The sequence below is a fragment of the Megalobrama amblycephala genome, linkage group LG20 (assembly GCF_018812025.1).
Source record: "Megalobrama amblycephala isolate DHTTF-2021 linkage group LG20, ASM1881202v1, whole genome shotgun sequence".
Lineage (NCBI taxonomy): Eukaryota > Metazoa > Chordata > Actinopteri > Cypriniformes > Xenocyprididae > Megalobrama > Megalobrama amblycephala.
The window spans coordinates 8,896,723-8,914,208 of record NC_063063.1 but is presented as its reverse complement, the minus strand read 5'-3'; the positions used below and the strand labels follow the sequence as shown (position 1 = coordinate 8,914,208).

General features: G+C 35.1%; 2 protein-coding genes across 2 annotated transcripts; one reads left to right on the top strand and one right to left on the bottom strand.

The window, feature by feature from the left end:
• The first annotated feature begins 453 nt into the window (after positions 1-453).
• gdpd3b (glycerophosphodiester phosphodiesterase domain containing 3b) lies at positions 454-7,076 on the top strand. The gene is made up of 10 exons (XM_048171000.1): positions 454-1,032; positions 3,401-3,443; positions 3,533-3,668; positions 3,741-3,786; positions 3,888-4,006; positions 4,235-4,324; positions 4,436-4,569; positions 6,249-6,308; positions 6,397-6,448; positions 6,541-7,076. Exons 1-10 carry the CDS (start codon positions 888-890, stop codon positions 6,688-6,690), a joined length of 975 nt encoding a protein of 324 aa, XP_048026957.1. The 5' UTR covers positions 454-887; the 3' UTR covers positions 6,691-7,076.
• A 136-nt stretch (positions 7,077-7,212) lies between these two features.
• On the bottom strand, positions 7,213-16,800 carry nif3l1 (NIF3 NGG1 interacting factor 3-like 1 (S. cerevisiae)). The gene is made up of 7 exons (XM_048170990.1): positions 16,705-16,800; positions 14,457-15,095; positions 14,226-14,382; positions 14,023-14,146; positions 11,680-11,818; positions 7,663-7,746; positions 7,213-7,540 (listed from the first exon to the last, which is right to left on the bottom strand). Exons 2-7 carry the CDS (start codon positions 15,079-15,081, stop codon positions 7,356-7,358), a joined length of 1,314 nt encoding a protein of 437 aa, XP_048026947.1. The 5' UTR covers positions 15,082-15,095; positions 16,705-16,800; the 3' UTR covers positions 7,213-7,355.
• Between the last annotated feature and the right edge of the window lie 686 nt (positions 16,801-17,486).

Sequence of the window (17,486 nt, the reverse complement as noted above, 5' to 3'; positions counted from 1 at the left end):
AGTTAATATTTTCAATGTACTAATTTGCAACTTCATCATTACAACTGTGTAATTATTAATATATTAAATGCAAAGTATATTTTAGTTAAATGCTTGTCAGTACATTCAGCAGTTCACTTTAACCATATGTCAAAGACATAAAAGTGTAATTATTAAATTACAAATAAAGATGTACTTAAGTTCTACTTTAAAAAAACACTTTCATATTCAACTAATTGCATTATGACATTATGATTATGAGCATTATGACATGGGGGATTTTCCAGCCATCATGACATAAACAAAATGGGATGAGGTTTTGCATGTCTTCACATGTTTGTCATGAATTTCTTAGAAAATTCTCATCATGTGTTACTCCAACAGCTCTAGTTTTAGTAAGCAGAAGTGTGGACTTTGTCAAGTCAGAAGGTTACATTCATGTGGCTCCTTTGAGACAATCTGAAACTGTGACCACAAACCATGACGGTTCAAATAAAGGATAAAATATCAGCCTTTCTGCTGGGATCAGAAAAACAAATGATTATTTCTTAAGGTTTCCAGTATTATAGTTTCACAATCTCAACGGAAGTGTGATTTGATATCTTAGTTCTCAGTCAAACCCCATTTCTTTCATTTTTGCCGTTATGATATCAGCACTGAACTTGACCGCACACCCAATTCTCATGCATGATCACATGTTCAGTTCCACAGAATGAATGCCATAAAACCTGCAAGCAGGAAAGAGCAAATCAGTACTGAACAACGTAAAAACAGGTGGAAGACTTCAAGGAGCTGCTGATACTGTAAATAGAGTAGATATTTGCTTTCTAGAAACTCTAACTTAATTATATCCGGTTCGGAGAGTCAAAGTGCAGTTAGTGAGGGATTAACCAGTTCGAGTTTTCAGAATGGACGCACTGACCGCGATTCTTCTCCTCTGCTTGGCTGTTGTAATTTATATAGTTTGTTCTCTGTACCTGCTACGAAATCCATGTATCCTTCATAAGAAGAAACAGCTGGGATTCTACTGCAGACACATTTCACACAGAGGAGGCAAGTGGATTTTTTTCTTCTGAATTTAAGTTTTATTACTTTGATCTAAATAACTTGTTGGAATAAAATTAGGGGTATACAATTGTCATGTTCCAGGTCAAACTGACCCTAATTCAATTCAATTCACCAAAAATCACACTTAAAAAATGTGTAAAAATTTTGCAACTACACGTGAACTGGCAGTCATGAGAGTATTAGTAGACTGCCTGTTTAATATCTACCAACACTTTATTTTATTTTGATTTGCTCATGGAACTGCATGTCATCTTATTCTGTTAACCCTAAACCTAACCATAAAAGTCTACTGATACCCTAATGAGAGTTGATACGTTGTTGCAAAGTTACTTAGTTAATAGAATGTCTAAAGTGGACTCAAAATGAAGTGTACACTCTAAAAAAATTACAGTAACACTTTACAATAAGGTTCATTAGTTAATGTATTCACTAACATGAACTAACCATGAGCAATACGTTTGTTACTGTATTTACTGATCTTTGTTAACATTAGTTAATGAAAATACAGCTGTTCATTGTTTGTTCATTGTTGGTTCACAGTGCATTAACTAATAAAGATTTTAATAATGTATTACTACATGTTGAAATTAACATTAATAAATCCTGTTCATTATTAGTTCATTTTCACTAATGTAGTTAACTAACATTAACTAATGAACCTTATTGTAAAGTGTTACTAAAATAACTGTAAAAAATATAAAACAAATTTACACAGTAAAATACCGTTTTCCACCGAAACAGTAATATACCACAAAAACAATGCAATCTGGGTAATATTTGTCATTTTAAGAAAAGAGGCCTATAGGCTACTTTTTTCAAAAACGACAAATAATATTACCCAGAATGCATTGTTTTTATGGTATATTACTGTTAGGAAAATGACATTTTATTGTTTCGTTTTTTTATAGTTAGAGTGTAACCCTGTTGTTTTTTTGTTTTTTTTTACATTTTTCACAAAATATGAATATTATATACAGTACAGTCCAAAAGTTTGGAACCACTAAGATTTTTAATGTTTTTAAAAGAAGTTTCGTCTGCTCACCAAGGCTACATTTATTTAATTAAAAATACAGTAAAAAACAGTAATATTGTGAAATATTATTACAATTTAAAATAACTGTTTTCTATTTGAATATATTTGACAAAGTAATTTATTCCTGTGATGCAAAGCTGAATTTTCAGCATCATTACTCCAGTCTTCAGTGTCACATGATCCTTCAGAAATCATTCTAATATGCTGATCTGCTGCTCAAGAAACATTTAATGTGTACAATTGTACAAAATATTTGTGTACAATATTTTTTTTTCAGGATTATTTGACGAATAGAAAGTTCAAAAGAACAGTGTTTATCTGAAATCTAATCTTTTGTAACATTATAAATGTCTTTACTGCCACTTTTGATTGATTTAATGCATCCTTGCTGAATAAAAGTATTCATTTCTTTAATTTCTTTTCAAAAAAATAAAAATATAAAATTCTTACTGACCCCAAACTTTTGAACGGTAGTGTATAATGCTACAGAAGCTTTGTATTTCAGATAAATGCTGTTCTTTTGAACTTTCTATTCATCAAGGAATCCTGAAAAAAAAAGTACACAACTGTTTTCAACATTGAAAATAATCATAAATGTTTCTTGAGCAGCAGATCAGCATATTAGAATGATTTCTGAAGGATCATGTGACACTGAAGACTGGAGTAATGATGCTGAAAATTCAGCTTTGCATCACAGGAATAAATTACTTTGTCAAATATATTCAAATAGAAAACAGTTATTTTAAATTGTAATAATATTTCACAATATTACTGTTTTTTACTGTATTTTTAATTAAATAAATGTAGCCTTGGTGAGCAGACGAAACTTCTTTTAAAAACATTAAAAATCTTAGTGGTTCCAAACTTTTGGACTGTACTGTATATAAATTAAAAAGTATTTTAAATATTTTTTATTTTAAATTAAGATTTTTAAAAAAAACTTTTTGTTGTATTTTTGTGTTTTCCTGAAGCTCAAACAGTATAGCATGACGTAAGTAATGGCAAGATCATTGGTTCGAATTTCAGGAAAATTCACATGCATGAACTGATAAAAATGTATGCCTTCAACGCAGCATACATTTCTTCAAATAAAAGCATTCGCCAAATTCATAAATGTAAATACCTTCAGAGAGTATTTGAGAAACTGGCAAAATACTTTTTTTGGGGTCTGTACATCTGCCTTTAACTATTAAATTTGCATGTCGTGCACACATTCCACAACATCTTAGGTGAAAACTACATTTCCAACAACTCAAAAAGACCTGGAACATAAAATCATTCTTTTTTTTTTTTTTTTTTTTTTTTTTTTTGTGTCTATAGGGTCTGGAGAGAAGATAGAAAACACAATGGAAGCATTTACACAGTGAGTTTCTCTTCTGCTATATCTATTTTTCTTCCATTCCTCTCTCCTTTTCTCCACTTTAACCATCTGTTTGTCTCATCATGTGATAGTGCTGTCACTGTGGGCACTGAGATGTTGGAGATGGACGTTCACCTCACACTGGATGGCTGTGTTGTGGTTTCACATGATAATAACCTTTTGAGAGAAACTGGATATGACAAAACAATATCGTCTCTTAGATTCGAGGTAGTCATTTCAACCACTAATTTTTCTCTTTTCATCTGTTATCATTTGTGACGGCTATTTTGTATGTTTCAGGATTTACCTCTCTATGAAGAGCGACTCGAGGTCACATTTTATGTTGGTAAGTCCTTTGTTATGATTCTACATGTCCACTTGTATAATATTAAGTGCTTTAGAGTCGTTTGTAATATATGAAATGTGCAATACATTTCCCTGTGTTAGGACACTACAGTACAGGGAAGGACAGGAAGTTTGTGTTGCTGGAAGATGCCTTCAAGAAATTTCCCAACATGCCAATGATGATTGAGATCAAAGAAAACAACGACTTGCTCATTAAAAAGGTGAGATATTTTTTGCAATATTCAGTGTCTTATAACAGGCTCAACTGTCATTTAATTCACAATGCTAATAAAACATAATAAAACAAACTGGAAAAGGTATTTTTTTAGGATAAGGATTGTTGCAACATACTATTTTCTATATTTATTTAGTAATTCTCCTACTTGTCTAAATCAAAATGGACATATTGAAATGAATAATAACTTGGTATCACTTTTATGTTACGGCAGGTCTCTGGTCTTGTGAAACAATATCACAGAGAAAGTATTACGGTTTGGGCTTCTGAAGAGCCTGAAGTTATGGCTAAATGTCAGAAGCAGGTACAGTAGTGTGTCCCTACAGGGGTCAGTAATCATAGACGTCTTAATACAAAATTTCCAATCACTGTAAAAGATCTTTGACTTATCTTATCTTTTTCTATGTGTGTGTAGAACCCATCCATACCCTATATGTTCACTATGAGGCGTGGAATACTGCTTTTATTGCTCTTCTATACTGGGCTACTTCCCTTTTTCCCTCTGGGTGAAAGTATGCTGCTGTTCTACCTGCCCAGGATTATCAACAGGTCAGTCTATAACCTAGTTTTAAAAGTGGGAAGGATTGGAATTTCATTACTGACCAAGTTTTTAAAATATTCTGAGAGTTATTGGTGGGTTTGAAGTGAAATCTTTAGGTATGTTTTTATGGTAACACTTTACAATAAGGTTCCATTTGTTACATGAGTGAACTACATTAATTAACATTAACTAATGATTCTAAAGCATTTATTTATTTTTGTTAATGTCCATTTTAACATATACCAAGGCATTAATGATATCAAAATTTGTACCTGTTAATATTATTTAACTCATTCCCCGTCAAAAAATTTTCAAAAAATTTTCATGCCCCCCAAAATATTTTGTTGTATGAATATCTGAACATGCAAAATGTCAAAAGAAACAACAGCAGTGTCTGCTTTAAAAAAAAAAAAAAAAAATCTTGCTTCATGCATCTGTTTTTATCAAACACTTGAACTTGAATGTGGGTAAGTTTCATTAAAAAAAAAAAAAAAAAAGCAACATTTTGAACAAAAAGGTGAGAAAATCGTGTTATTGTCAATCGGATTCAGAACAATGATCAAAACGTAGATCATAGAGTAGATCATGTCCACAAACCCTCAAAGCTTCACGGTCCTAGCTGGTCCTGGGTTGACACTTTATTAACGTTAGGCAGTTTTGATTTATATGCTGTTTGATTGCGTTTTTTACATGTGCACAAGCAATTCTTTTGTTGCTTGTTTCTGGTCCTTATTCGCCTGTTTTGATCGGGAAATTGTGTACTCTTTCAGAAGATGCATAATAGCACATCTATTTTTAAGAATATTTCAGAAATTTCAGTCAATGGCAGGGAAGTATGGAAGCTTTTTTCTATCACGGAATAAAAAAAAACAATATTTTTCACAATTGCAAGTTTACATCTCACAATTCTAACTTATTTTCTCAGAACTGTGCACTCTAAAAATGCTGGGTTGTTTTAAAATCGATCCCAAATTTAACCTATATTTAAACACAAATTTGGGTTAAATTAAAAAAAATAATAATAATTAAAAATTAAATTTGGTTAAATATTTAACCCAACAGTTGGGTTTGTCCAAATTTGTCCAGCATTTTTAGAGTGCACAATTTTAAAAGAAAAAAGTTAGAATTGAGAGATAAAAAGTTGCAATTACCTTTTTTATTTTTTATTCAGTGGTGGTAACAAGCTTCCATAGGGAAGCGTCGTCTCATAAATGATGGAATATTCTGTCAAAGGCAGGGAAAGAGTTAACAGACCTGAGCTAACATGAACTAACAATGAAAATACTTCTGAAACATGTATTAATCTTAGAGAGATATGTGTTAATTATAAATATAATTCATTCAATTCCAAAACGTACTGATAAAAAACTTTACAATAAGGTTCCATTTGTTAACAACTACATTAGTTTACAAATAACTAACAATGAAAAATATTCTAAAACATTTATAAATCTTAGTTAATGTTAATTTCAACATACCATACATTATTAAATCAAAAGTGTGTTAATATTTAATGGACCTGAGCTAACATGAACTAACAATTAAGATGTTTTTAGTATGAATACTTATTTTAAATATAAATACTGTAACAAATATATTTGTTAGTTAAGACCTTATTGTAAAGTGTTACCGTTTTGCCATACCTTGTATTTGACTAATACTAATGCAGTAGTTATGTGTTTCTCAGGACTTATATTCCAGAGGAATCCTATCTGAAGAACAGATTTGTTGTGTGTCTTCTTCAGAAGTAAGTGACATTCATCTAACAAAAAGCTGTCGAATAGTTTTTTTTTAGTCTTGTGATGTGTGATTGTGTTATTCGATGCTTTGCTTAGGCTCTTCATGCGAAAATCATTGTTTGAACACTTGGCCAAGAGGGGCTTGCAGGTGAATATGTGACTTTTCTCAGTTTGGTAAAGCTAAAAATTGGTCCAAGGCAAAGCAAAATCATTCATTTCATCTCATTTTTGGCATCTTAGGTGCAGCTGTTTGTGTGCAATGAAGAGAAAGATATGGAAGCTGCATTTGCATTCGGAGCTACGGGCGTTATGAGCGACTATCCGACCCTCCTGTCAGACTACCTGAAAAAACACCCTCAACCTCCACCTCCAGCTCCTGCTATTTATTAGCTCAAAGGGCCTGATAAACATTGCCTTTGAATAAGAATTTTATTCATCTTTTTCCTACACATAAAGCTTTGCAGGAATTATGGGAGTAAAACACTTTCTGTCATTTCAACAGATAAGAAATTGTATTTACGTTCTATAGAAACATTTCAGTAAACACTGCTGATAGGGATTAGCAGTGAAAAATTATTTTAAAGGGGCCATGTAAAAACAAACTTTGAAAAGTTTTGAGAAAGAGTGAGATTTTTTAGTTCATTCCAGTGAATTAAAATTGCATTTTACAGGCAAAACTTATAATGCAATGCAATATAGTGATGATTGTGAGATTTACACATCAACAGTCCTAAAAAGCCTAATGTATCATATTTGATACTCACATTTTAATGATTTTTCTAAAAGAATGATTTGTGGACAATCAAGTAAACCAAAGTTACTTCAGTCCAGAAAGTGTTCAACTTGAAATATTACTAACAATATAAAAATTGATACAATATGATACAGCAGGGTTACAACACAGCAGACTCGTTCAGTATATGTCTGTTTATTTTGCTTGTTTATAGAACAATGTTACATTTGCATTTACAACCTTAAGTTCAGACAATGAATATTCTTTGTGATATCCATATATACAGTCCAATATGACTAACTGGCTGTGTGATCGGTTGAGATCAAATCACCTGTAGCGGATCTCGGTCTCTTTGAGAGATCACTATGTTAACGGTGTCGCCCAGTCGTGCAGCCAGTCTGTCTCTGAATACAGTCAGGAAGCCTCTCTCGCTGTTGCTATGTTCGCTGAGAATCACACTCGTACCTTTAGAAACCGCATCTAGAACCTCATGATGGGACATCTCACCTGAAAATGAGAAAAAATAAGCTTGGGTTAACTGTATTTTTTGTACTTATATTATTTGTATTCTATGACTTCAATAAATTGATGAACATCAGATTTTTGTTTTTGTGCCATTTGTGACATACCAGTGATGTAGAGGTCTGCTTTTACTCCCTGTATGACAGACGCTCCAGACCCTGCACATACTGCAACCGTCTTCACTATAGAGTCTAAAACATCATATAAATGCAGATCTGTCATGACAGAGTGTTTGGCATGGTAAAAGATATAACAATGTTGATAAGATACTTGGTCTTGGTGGAACAGATCTGCTTCGCTGCTGCTGCAGAGCAAGTACGGGACTTGCTACTGCCAATATGTACACGGCACGCTGCTGTACAATATAGCGTACATGATTTACCCGTAGCAGATCTACACAGGTGGAGCTGGGGAAGGTGGAGGGTTTCTGAAAGCATGCTGCAACTGCTAGTGCTAACAGAAAATGCTGACCTGTATTTGAAGTTTGAGCAGCGAGCTCATTGGCTCATCAGCTGTGCCCTATCGAGAATGATGTGATTGCAAGGAGGTTGATTTAAAGGATTAGTTCACTTCAGAATTTAAAAATGTCCTGATAATTTACTCACCCCCATGTCATCCACAATGTTTATGTCTTTCTTTTTTTCATAAAGGTTTTTGAGGAAAACATTCCAGGATTTTTCTCCATATAGTGGACTTCACTGGGGTTCAACGGGTTGAAGGTCCAAATGTCAGTTTCAGTGCAGCTTCAAAGAGCTCTACACGATCCCAGACGAGGAATAAGGGTCTTATCTAGAGAAACAATTTTCTACGTTTTCTAAAAAAATAAAAATTATATGCTTTTTAACCAAAAACTGCTCATCTTGCACTAGCTTTGCGATGCGCCACACATTATGTAATCACGTTGGAAAGGTCACGTGTGACGTAGGCGGAAAGTACAGATCCACTGTCTACAAAGCGAATGTGCAAAGACAACAATGTCGGACAATTTTGAAGTTGGAGGAGAAAATTTTAAAGGTGCCCTAGAACCCCTTTATCAAAAGATGAAATATAAGTCTAAGGTGTCCCCTGAATGTGTCTGTGAAGTTTTAGCTCAAAATACCCCATAGTTTTTTTTTTTAAATAAATTTTTTATCTGCCTATTTTGAGCCATAATTACATATGCACCAATTCAGCGTGCGGCCCCTTTAAATCTCGCACTCCCCGCCCCCCCGAGCTCTCAACTGCCTTAACCAGCATAAACAAAGTGCACACAGCTAATATAACCCTCAAAATGGATCTTTACAAAGTGTTTGTCATGCATGCTGCATGCATGCATCCGATCATCTGAGTATAGTATTTATTTGGATGTTTACATTTGATTCTGAATGAGTTTGATAGTGCTCCGTGGCTAAAGCTAACATTACACACTGTTGGAGAGATTTATAAAGAATGAAGATGTGTTTTTTGGATTATACAGACTGCAAGTGTTTAAAAAATGAAAATAGCGACGACTCTTGTCTCCGTGAATACAGTAAGAAACGATGGAAACTTTAACCACATTTAACAGTACATTAGCAACATGCTAACGAAACATTTAGAAAGACAATTTACAAATATCACTAAAAATATCATGATATCATGGATCATGTCAGTTATTATTCGCTCCATCTGCCATTTTTCTCTATTGTTCCTTGCTTGCTTACCTAGTCTGATGATTCAGCTGTGCACAGATCCAGACGTCCTGCCCTTGTGTAATGCCTTGAACATGAGCTGGCATATGCAAATATTGGGGGCGTACATATTAATGATGAAACAATGAAACAATGGATGTTATTCATCTATGGCGAGGTAAATTCAATTTTCATTCGATGGCACCTTTAATGGATTTTTTTGCACCTACCGCGGTGCTTCCACCTACGTCATGCGTGACCTTTTCAACTTGATTACGCAACACATCGCAATCACAGAGCAGTGCAAGATGAGCATTTGTGGTAAAAAAGTATACTTTTGTTTACAATGTTACAATTTTGTTGACAATGTTTCTCTAGATAAGACCCTTATTCCTCATCTGGGATCATGATTCATGTAGAGCTCTTTGAAGCTGCACTGAAACTGACATTTGGACCTTCAACCCGTTGATCTCCAGTGAAGTGGGGAGAAGTGTGACTTCTTATACACCTTATTTTTCAACACGGAAGTAAGCCATTTTCTGTGAATGTATGAGACTTGTCATTCATTAGTCACTATGGGTAAATAATAGGGGTGTGACGAGATTTCTCGTCGAGGCGAAAAGTAGTCTCGTGATGTTGCCATGACAGAGTGTTAGGATGATTAGGAAAGAATATGCCACCGCTACGTTTACATTACGTCTCCACTGTCCTTTTGCTTTGTGTTTAAATAAAAAACATTTAATTAAGTTGGATAACGGTCGCCGCCGCTCCATATTTAAAGAGTTACGCGCGATCGCTGAAAGTGAAAGTAAACGCGCGCGCACATTCAAACGCGATTTCAATACCCGCATTTTGAAAGTGGCTCCTTGATGAATGCAAATATCTCTCAATATGAAAGCTATTTTAGGCTGGGCAGTGTAGTTGTAACCATCTCTTAGCTCTGTATCAAAGAAAAAGTTGGTCTTATTTGCACTTTGAATATTGAGAGAGTGTGATTATGGTTTCAACTTGTAAAGTGTTACCATAAAAATTAATAACAGTTTTCTCTTAATCTTATTAAGCACAAACAATAAGGTTTCATTTGTTAACATTAGTTAATGCACTGTGAACTATCATGAACTTACAATGAATGACTATTTTTATTAACTAACATAAACAAAGATTAATAAATACTGCAGCAAATATATTGCTCATTGTTAGTTGATGTTGGTTAATATGTTAATGTTAATAAATGAGACCTTATTGTAAAGTGTTACCATTTTTATTTATACTGTTTTTATTTCTATGATCAGTTTGTGGAAAGGAGTTCAGTTAGGAGGTCAAAAGTTGTAGAAGCTCATAAATTCATGTACAGTGAACTCTGAAGAGACTGAAATCATACAGGAGAGAAGTCAGTCAGTTGAGTTAGTGGCAAAACCTTTTACAGTACTTGAGTATTGTTGTCTTTTACTGCATATGATAATTCATACTCAGAAAGTAGAACTGAATGACATTCATTATAAGATGATTAGTTAAAACATTTCAAATACACCTGCAGAATATTTTTTCTAGTCATGTATTTCGCCATTGAGGATTTCTTAAAAATAGTGTGTAAAAATCTTGTCTCGTCTCATCTCGTGAACTCAATCTCGAGTCTCGTCTCGTCTCGTGAGATACCCGTCTCGTCACACCCCTAGTAAATAACTAGAGAAAGTGGAGTAACCAGTAAAACTATTTGCACTACAAACCAGTTTGGTGATGATTACAATGATGAGAAGAGGTTTGCTCAACCAAATTTTACTTAGTCGGTTAGTTGAAGAAAAAAAAAAACAGTGTGTGATGGACAAACTGAAGCAACTCACTCCAATATTAACGCAGATAAATGTGCGCTATTACTAGGTGTGTATCCAAGTACATGACGTTTAACTTAACTATAGGCGCATCTATACTGCAGAGATGTCGAATGAGTGTGGTCAACTTCATCTTTGCAGATGACACTCACTTAGAAAACACAATTGATTAAATTATTAAAATGTTCATACAGTCTCCTTTCAGACACATTCATAGTCATTACTTTTGCCAGTGCGCTGTAGCAAGCTTTATGCGTGTGCTTGAGGCACGCATAAAGGCACATTATTATGTTTTCATTTTTCTCTGTAATGTAGAACAATGTTACATAATATTCACTGAAACCATTTTCCGATGCCATCCCCCCAGTATATAGTTAAGCAATTAAATTACTATCATAAACATGAGACTAGTCAACTAATGGCTTAAATCCTAGTTGGATAGAAAAATCTTTGGTGAGGGCAGACCTAATAATTATGATAAAAATTTTAAATAATATAAGAAACAGAAATACCAGTTTGCAATTTCAAGCAGCATAATGCACACTGGAAGTGAAGCTGGAAGCGGCTGACACTGGAAGCCTTGCATTTAAGTTAAAAATGGTCCATTCTTACGTTAAAAATAAGATGGATATCTCTCATACCCCACCTAATGTTTGTTGGTCCCCCAGGGCCAGTCTCAAATGGGGCAAACCCAAGTGAGTCTTCATTTTCTGAACTGCTGTAGAAACAGACACTGGCTCATCCAGAACACTGAGTCGTCCTTGACCACAACCCAACAAAGGAGGCTAGAGAACAGAAAAAGAGAAAATCAATAAATTGTGAGACAGGTAAAATTGATACCTGTAATTATGAATGAATGAATGAATGAGGCATTTATATAGCGCTTTCATATGTACTACTGTACACCCAAAGCGCTTTACAATCATATCAGGGGTCTCTCCTCATCCACCAACAGTGTGCAGCATCCACTTGGATGATGCGACGGCAGCCACAGTACAACGGCGCCAGTGCGCTCACCACACACCAGCTGTAGGTGGAGAGGAGAGAGAGTGAAAGAGCCAATTCAATGGATGAGGATTATTAGGAGGCCGTGATTGGTAAGGGCCTATGGAGGGAATTTGGCAAGGACACCGGGGTTACACCCCTACTCTTTACGAGAAGTGCCATGGGATTTTTAATGACCACAGAGAGTCAGGACCTCGGTTTAACGTCTCATCCGAAGGATAATTATATATCAGGATGTCAATTATCAAATTAAATTAAAAGTGTTTATAACACATGGTCTTAGAAATGACTTTTTTACTATTTCCTTGCAAAGAAAAGGTATGTCAATGTCAAATACTGAGACGTTTCAGAGATGTTTTCATTCAATACTTTATGTACTGCTTAATACAGCATTTGTTTGTACAAAAATAAAGTTCAACATAAGCCTATACTATTTAAATCAGTGGTTCTCAACTCCAGTCCTCGGGACCCACTGCTCTGCACATTTTGTATGTCTCTCTTATCTGACACACTCAATTCAGTTCATGCAGACTCTCCTAATGAGCTGATGATCTAAATCAGGTGTGTTAAATAAGGGATACATACAAAATGTGCAGAGCAGTGGGTCCCGAGGACTGGAGTTGAGAAACACTGATTTAAATACCAATAAAGTGAGCCTATATATATTTTTATCAGTGTTATGTTGATAAACATTACACAATATAGCATTATGATTACATGAAAAGAGCTTTTACTGTTATAAAGCTGGGGAAAGTGGAGGGTTTAGATTTTTCACACAGAAATCAAAATTCTGTCATTTATTACTCACCCTCATGTCGTTCCACACCCGTAAGACCTTTGTTCATCTTCAGAACACAAATTAAGATATTTGATCAAATCCGATGGCTCAGTGAGGCTTGCATCACCAGCAGTAACACTCCCTTTTTCAATGCCCAGAAAGCTGCTAAAAACATTTAAAACAGTTCATGTGACTGCAGTGGTCCAACCTTAATATTATAAAGCAACGAGAATACTTTTTGTGCTCCAAAATTAACAAAATAGCGACTTTATTCAACAATATCTAGTAATGGCCGTAATTTCAAAACATTGCTTCCTGAAGCTTGGAAGCTTTACGAATCTTTTGTTTCGAATCAGTGGTTCGGATCGCGTATCAAAATGCCAAACTCTTGTGAACTATTGAAGTTTCAAAACACTTATGATGTAACAAAGCCTTGTTTACTGAAATCATGTGATTTTGGCGCTCCGAACCACTGATTCGAAACAAAACATTCGTAAAGCTTCGAAGCTTCATGAAGCAGTGTTTTGAAATCGCACACTACTAGATATTGTTGAATAAAGTCGCTATTTTGTTATTTTTGCCGCACAAAAGTATTCTCATCGCTTTATAATGTTAAGGTTGAACCACTGTAGTCACATGAACTGTTTTAAATATGTCTTCAGTAGCTTTCTGGACATTGAAAAAGGGAGTGTTCTTGCTGTCAATGGAGGCCTGACTGAGCCATCAGATTTTATCAAAAATATCTTAATTTGTTTTCCAAAGATGAACGAAGGTCTTACGGGTGTGGAACGACATGAGGGTGAGTAATAAATGACATAATTTTCATTTTTGGGTGAACTAACCCTTTCAGTGTCACATGATCCTTCAAAAGTCATTCTAATATGCTGATTTGCTGCTCAAGAAACATTTTTTATTATTATCAGTGTTGAATTTTTAGAGTTGTGTTGATTAAAACTTTTGTGGAAACCGTGATACATTTTTTCAGTATTCTTTGATGAATATTAAGTTCAAAAGAACAGGATTTATTTGCAATTTTTTTTTTTTTTTTACATCATAAATGTCTTTACTGTCTCTTTTAATCAATTTAATGCATCTTTTCTGAATAAAAGTATACAATTTACTTACTTACGAATCAAAGATGAACAGTATGACAGACACCAAAAAAAAAGACAAATTGTAGAGCTAAAATTGTTCTTGTTTACTCACCTGCTGGACTTGTGTGATGTTCAGGGATTTGCTGGCATGTGGATTTGAAAGCAGAATCTGCACAGCAGCAGTTAGCGCTGAACTATCACAGGTTAGGTTCACCTGCTGCCCTCCACTTTCATTTCTGAAGATGAATATGGAGCAGTGTTTGAATGGATGCCATTACATATCATGGGCAAAACTACTTGCAAACATACACTTACCTTATTGTAGAGCACTGAAAGGTTTCACTGCCTTCTATGTGTCTTAGTTGCTCCAAAAGGCTGTTTAGTTCTTCTTCATTCATGGACGAGAACTCAAGCCTGTGTTTCTGTGGGCCGCAAGAGTGGGCTTGACTTAATACTGACACTTGTCCGCTGCCTGTGAAAAGAGGCACAAGTAAGAATTTCTGACTCTTTGACCCACACTACAGAAAATAAAGTGTTCTTTCTTACCCATTCCTCCAACTAACCAATCATTAACGCCTCCTTCAACACTGTCCCATGAAGTGTGAGGAGAGAAAATGGCAATGCCGCCCTCTATCGCTCTGACAGCCAACCGCTGCTTCCAGTCCTTCTGAAGCAGTCGTTTGAAAGGTCGAAAGAGTGGCGGGTGGTATGAGACAATCAGGTCACAATTCATCGCTACAGCTTCGTCCATGACGGCTGCTGTCAGGTCATTGGTTAGCAGGATAGTTTTGATTGGACGTGGATTGGTGGGCTCCACCAACAGGCCAACGTTATCCCACGATTCAGCCAATGACAGTGGAGCGAGCTGTTCGAGAACCTCGAGCACTTTGTGTAACTCCATGTTTCCAACAGGATGGGTGAAACCAGAAAGGTAACAAATATCTCTATCAGACCCGAGTACAGGAAAACAAGACCTTGAGGGAAGGGGGTGTTGAAAAGACAAATATGGTACAAGAAGAGAAGTGAAAAACGAATGCGAGGATGAAAAATGGAAAGAACAAATCTGTGAAGCAGAAAGCTGTGGACTACAGAGAAATTTGCTGTTTTTGAAGGAGATGCAATAGCTCAAACGGAGAAGATTTCCAGAAAATTCCCTACATCTGGTGAACATGAGGGAGGGAAAAGCTGTAAAAGAAAAAATATCAGATTTAGAAACTTATTTCTAATACCAAACATACAATACACAGGGATGCAAATAGGTAAGGGGGAAAAAAGTGAGAGCATTGTGCGGGGCGGGGAACAGATTTTTTTTTTAAGCTGCAGTCCGCGATTCTTCCTCTTTGTCGCCATCTCTTGGTTGAAACCTGCAATTACAGTCATATGCGGAACAGTTATTTGTACGTGGCTATAAAGGCTGTATAATGAATGTAATCTGGTCGTACTACATTCGCCATGCTGTCATTATCATGTGGCCTTCCAGCGTCAGTTTCGTTGCTTCACTGCCATTCATAAATCCTCTCCCGTGGCCTCATGGGATAGTAAAGTGTCCAATGTATGCACACAGCCGGAAGTAGTACTTTTTTGACTCTTTTATGAGTACTTTGAATTCAGACTCGTCACATACTGTTTTTCACCTATTATATAATAGGGAACAGGCTATAAATGATCCGCTACCAGCAGCGTCCTCGCGTGATAAAAACCAACTAGCCTGGACGGGACTCCTTCCTTTCTGTTTACGGATGTGATGTAATGACGCACAGACGAACTGCTGCATGCTCAAATTTCCCGCAGAAATCCGCCATGTCGCTCTTATTATAAAACATTATTACAAGCTTACCGTTTGTGAATCGAGACAAGATAATTAGATAGTTTTGAACACTGACTGGTTATGTACTTGCTCAAAAATTGATTTTGGATCATTTTTAACCAAAAAAAAAGTTACGGACTGCAGCTTTAAGTTATTTGTTTTACATGCTCATTTATATTTTATTACTTTATATGTCCAAAATTGTAATTTTTCATGAAAAAATTTACATATTGTTGCAACATTTTACCAAAATCAACATTTGGTTAAAATCTCATGTTATAAAAGACAAAGTGCTATGCAGGATATTTAAGACAATATTGGCTGATTAGACGGCAATAGTTTGCCACATCTCAGACCTCAAATACATAAAATACTGGAAAATATAAAATATTTTAAAATATAGGAAACGCTGTACAGTGCTTACTGAAACAACCAGTTCTTTATTTACCCTTGTAAGTTCACAAGCACCCCTCCCCATAAAAACACTTTATCATTGGATCTATGCAAAACCAATTTTGTTCTCAAAAAGGTGAGTTCTCACTGAAAGGTGAGGAGTTTGCATCTATGACAAGTACAGGACTTTTTAGGAGCCTTCATACTGAAGGTCTCAAAGCTAAAAAGACTCTTAAAATCCCTAACTCTGTTTTCATGGGGTCTTTAAGATAAAACCACATCAATATTTACTCAGACGTTGCTTATATAAATAAAATGCATGTGACATAATGTGATGTATATGCTTGGAAATTGCTCCTTGAATGTGATTTATAAAATAAAAGGTAATTAATTTCTCCACATGCTGTTAAAGTCTGCACTGCCATCATCAGGTAACAACTTGCTAAAGGGAAGCTGCACGCGGAAAGAGATTGTCAGATTAACTGCGCTGCAATAAACTGTTTAAAACACAAGTCAGAAGGATCTTCAGCGCTCTGCAGAGTGAGATTAAGTTAAGTAAACTAAACAACGTGTTAAGTTACATAGAAAACTCACTGGAAATGTTGCTTCACGAGCGAATGAAAGCGGCAGCTGTCAGTCGACAGAACGTGAGAACGTACTATTGCGTAACGCGTCATATCCGCTCATCCGCACTTTTAATTCTTGTTCTTGTAGTTTTTTTAAGGGCAAGAGCATCTCATCCACCTTATTTTTTTAACGCAAGAAAATGCAATGATAAAAAAAATAAAAAAAAAAATTTTAGAAGGTTGCAATTATAGAAAAATGTAGATTGACCATAAATGTTACAATATTGATTGAGGTTTTTTAAAATATTTTTTATTTTATTTTTTATTTTAAAAAGTAGCATAGAAAATTCAATTAATTAAACAATGGTAAAAAATATGCTATGCTTTTGCAAATTAAATTAAATACTTCCTTATTTTATATATCTGTACTGTTAAGTGATTCTTTTCTCATATATATATGAAAGTGCTACATAATTACTGGAAATTCATGTGTTTTTGGGGTTTGTGACTTAAAAAAAGCATGGTGTTGGAAAAGCTGATTGGAGTCAGAGGTCATGATCCCGATCAACCAATAATGCTGCTGTTGACCTGCTGTGCAGAAGGCGCAGTATCATGAATAAGAGAGAGAGAGAGAGATTTATGTGGATAATACATCCTGTCGTGCATGTTTCAGGGATAAAACTGCAATGATGGGCCAGAAGCCATAATCATTACATCATTTGCCATCCTGTATCCCTCTTAAACAGCTCTTTTTTTCATTTAAAAAAAGATCCATCATCTCTCCTTCAGCTGGTTCAGTCTCTGATTATA

Bases quoted from the DNA above. Each gene is read 5' to 3' on its own strand.
- gdpd3b (XM_048171000.1), top strand. From the start codon at position 888: ATGGACGCACTGACCGCGATTCTTCTCCTCTGCTTGGCTGTTGTAATT. The intron at 4,325-4,435 runs GTACAGTAGTGT...ATGTGTGTGTAG, and splicing joins TGGCTAAATGTCAGAAGCAG to AACCCATCCATACCCTATAT. The intron at 6,449-6,540 runs GTGAATATGTGA...TTGGCATCTTAG, and splicing joins TGGCCAAGAGGGGCTTGCAG to GTGCAGCTGTTTGTGTGCAA.
- nif3l1 (XM_048170990.1), bottom strand. From the start codon at position 15,081: ATGTTCACCAGATGTAGGGAATTTTCTGGAAATCTTCTCCGTTTGAGC. The intron at 14,147-14,225 runs GTAAGTGTATGT...ATTCATCTTCAG, and splicing joins TTTCAGTGCTCTACAATAAG to AAATGAAAGTGGAGGGCAGC. The intron at 11,819-14,022 runs GTGAGTAAACAA...TCTGTTCTCTAG, and splicing joins ACATCACACAAGTCCAGCAG to CCTCCTTTGTTGGGTTGTGG.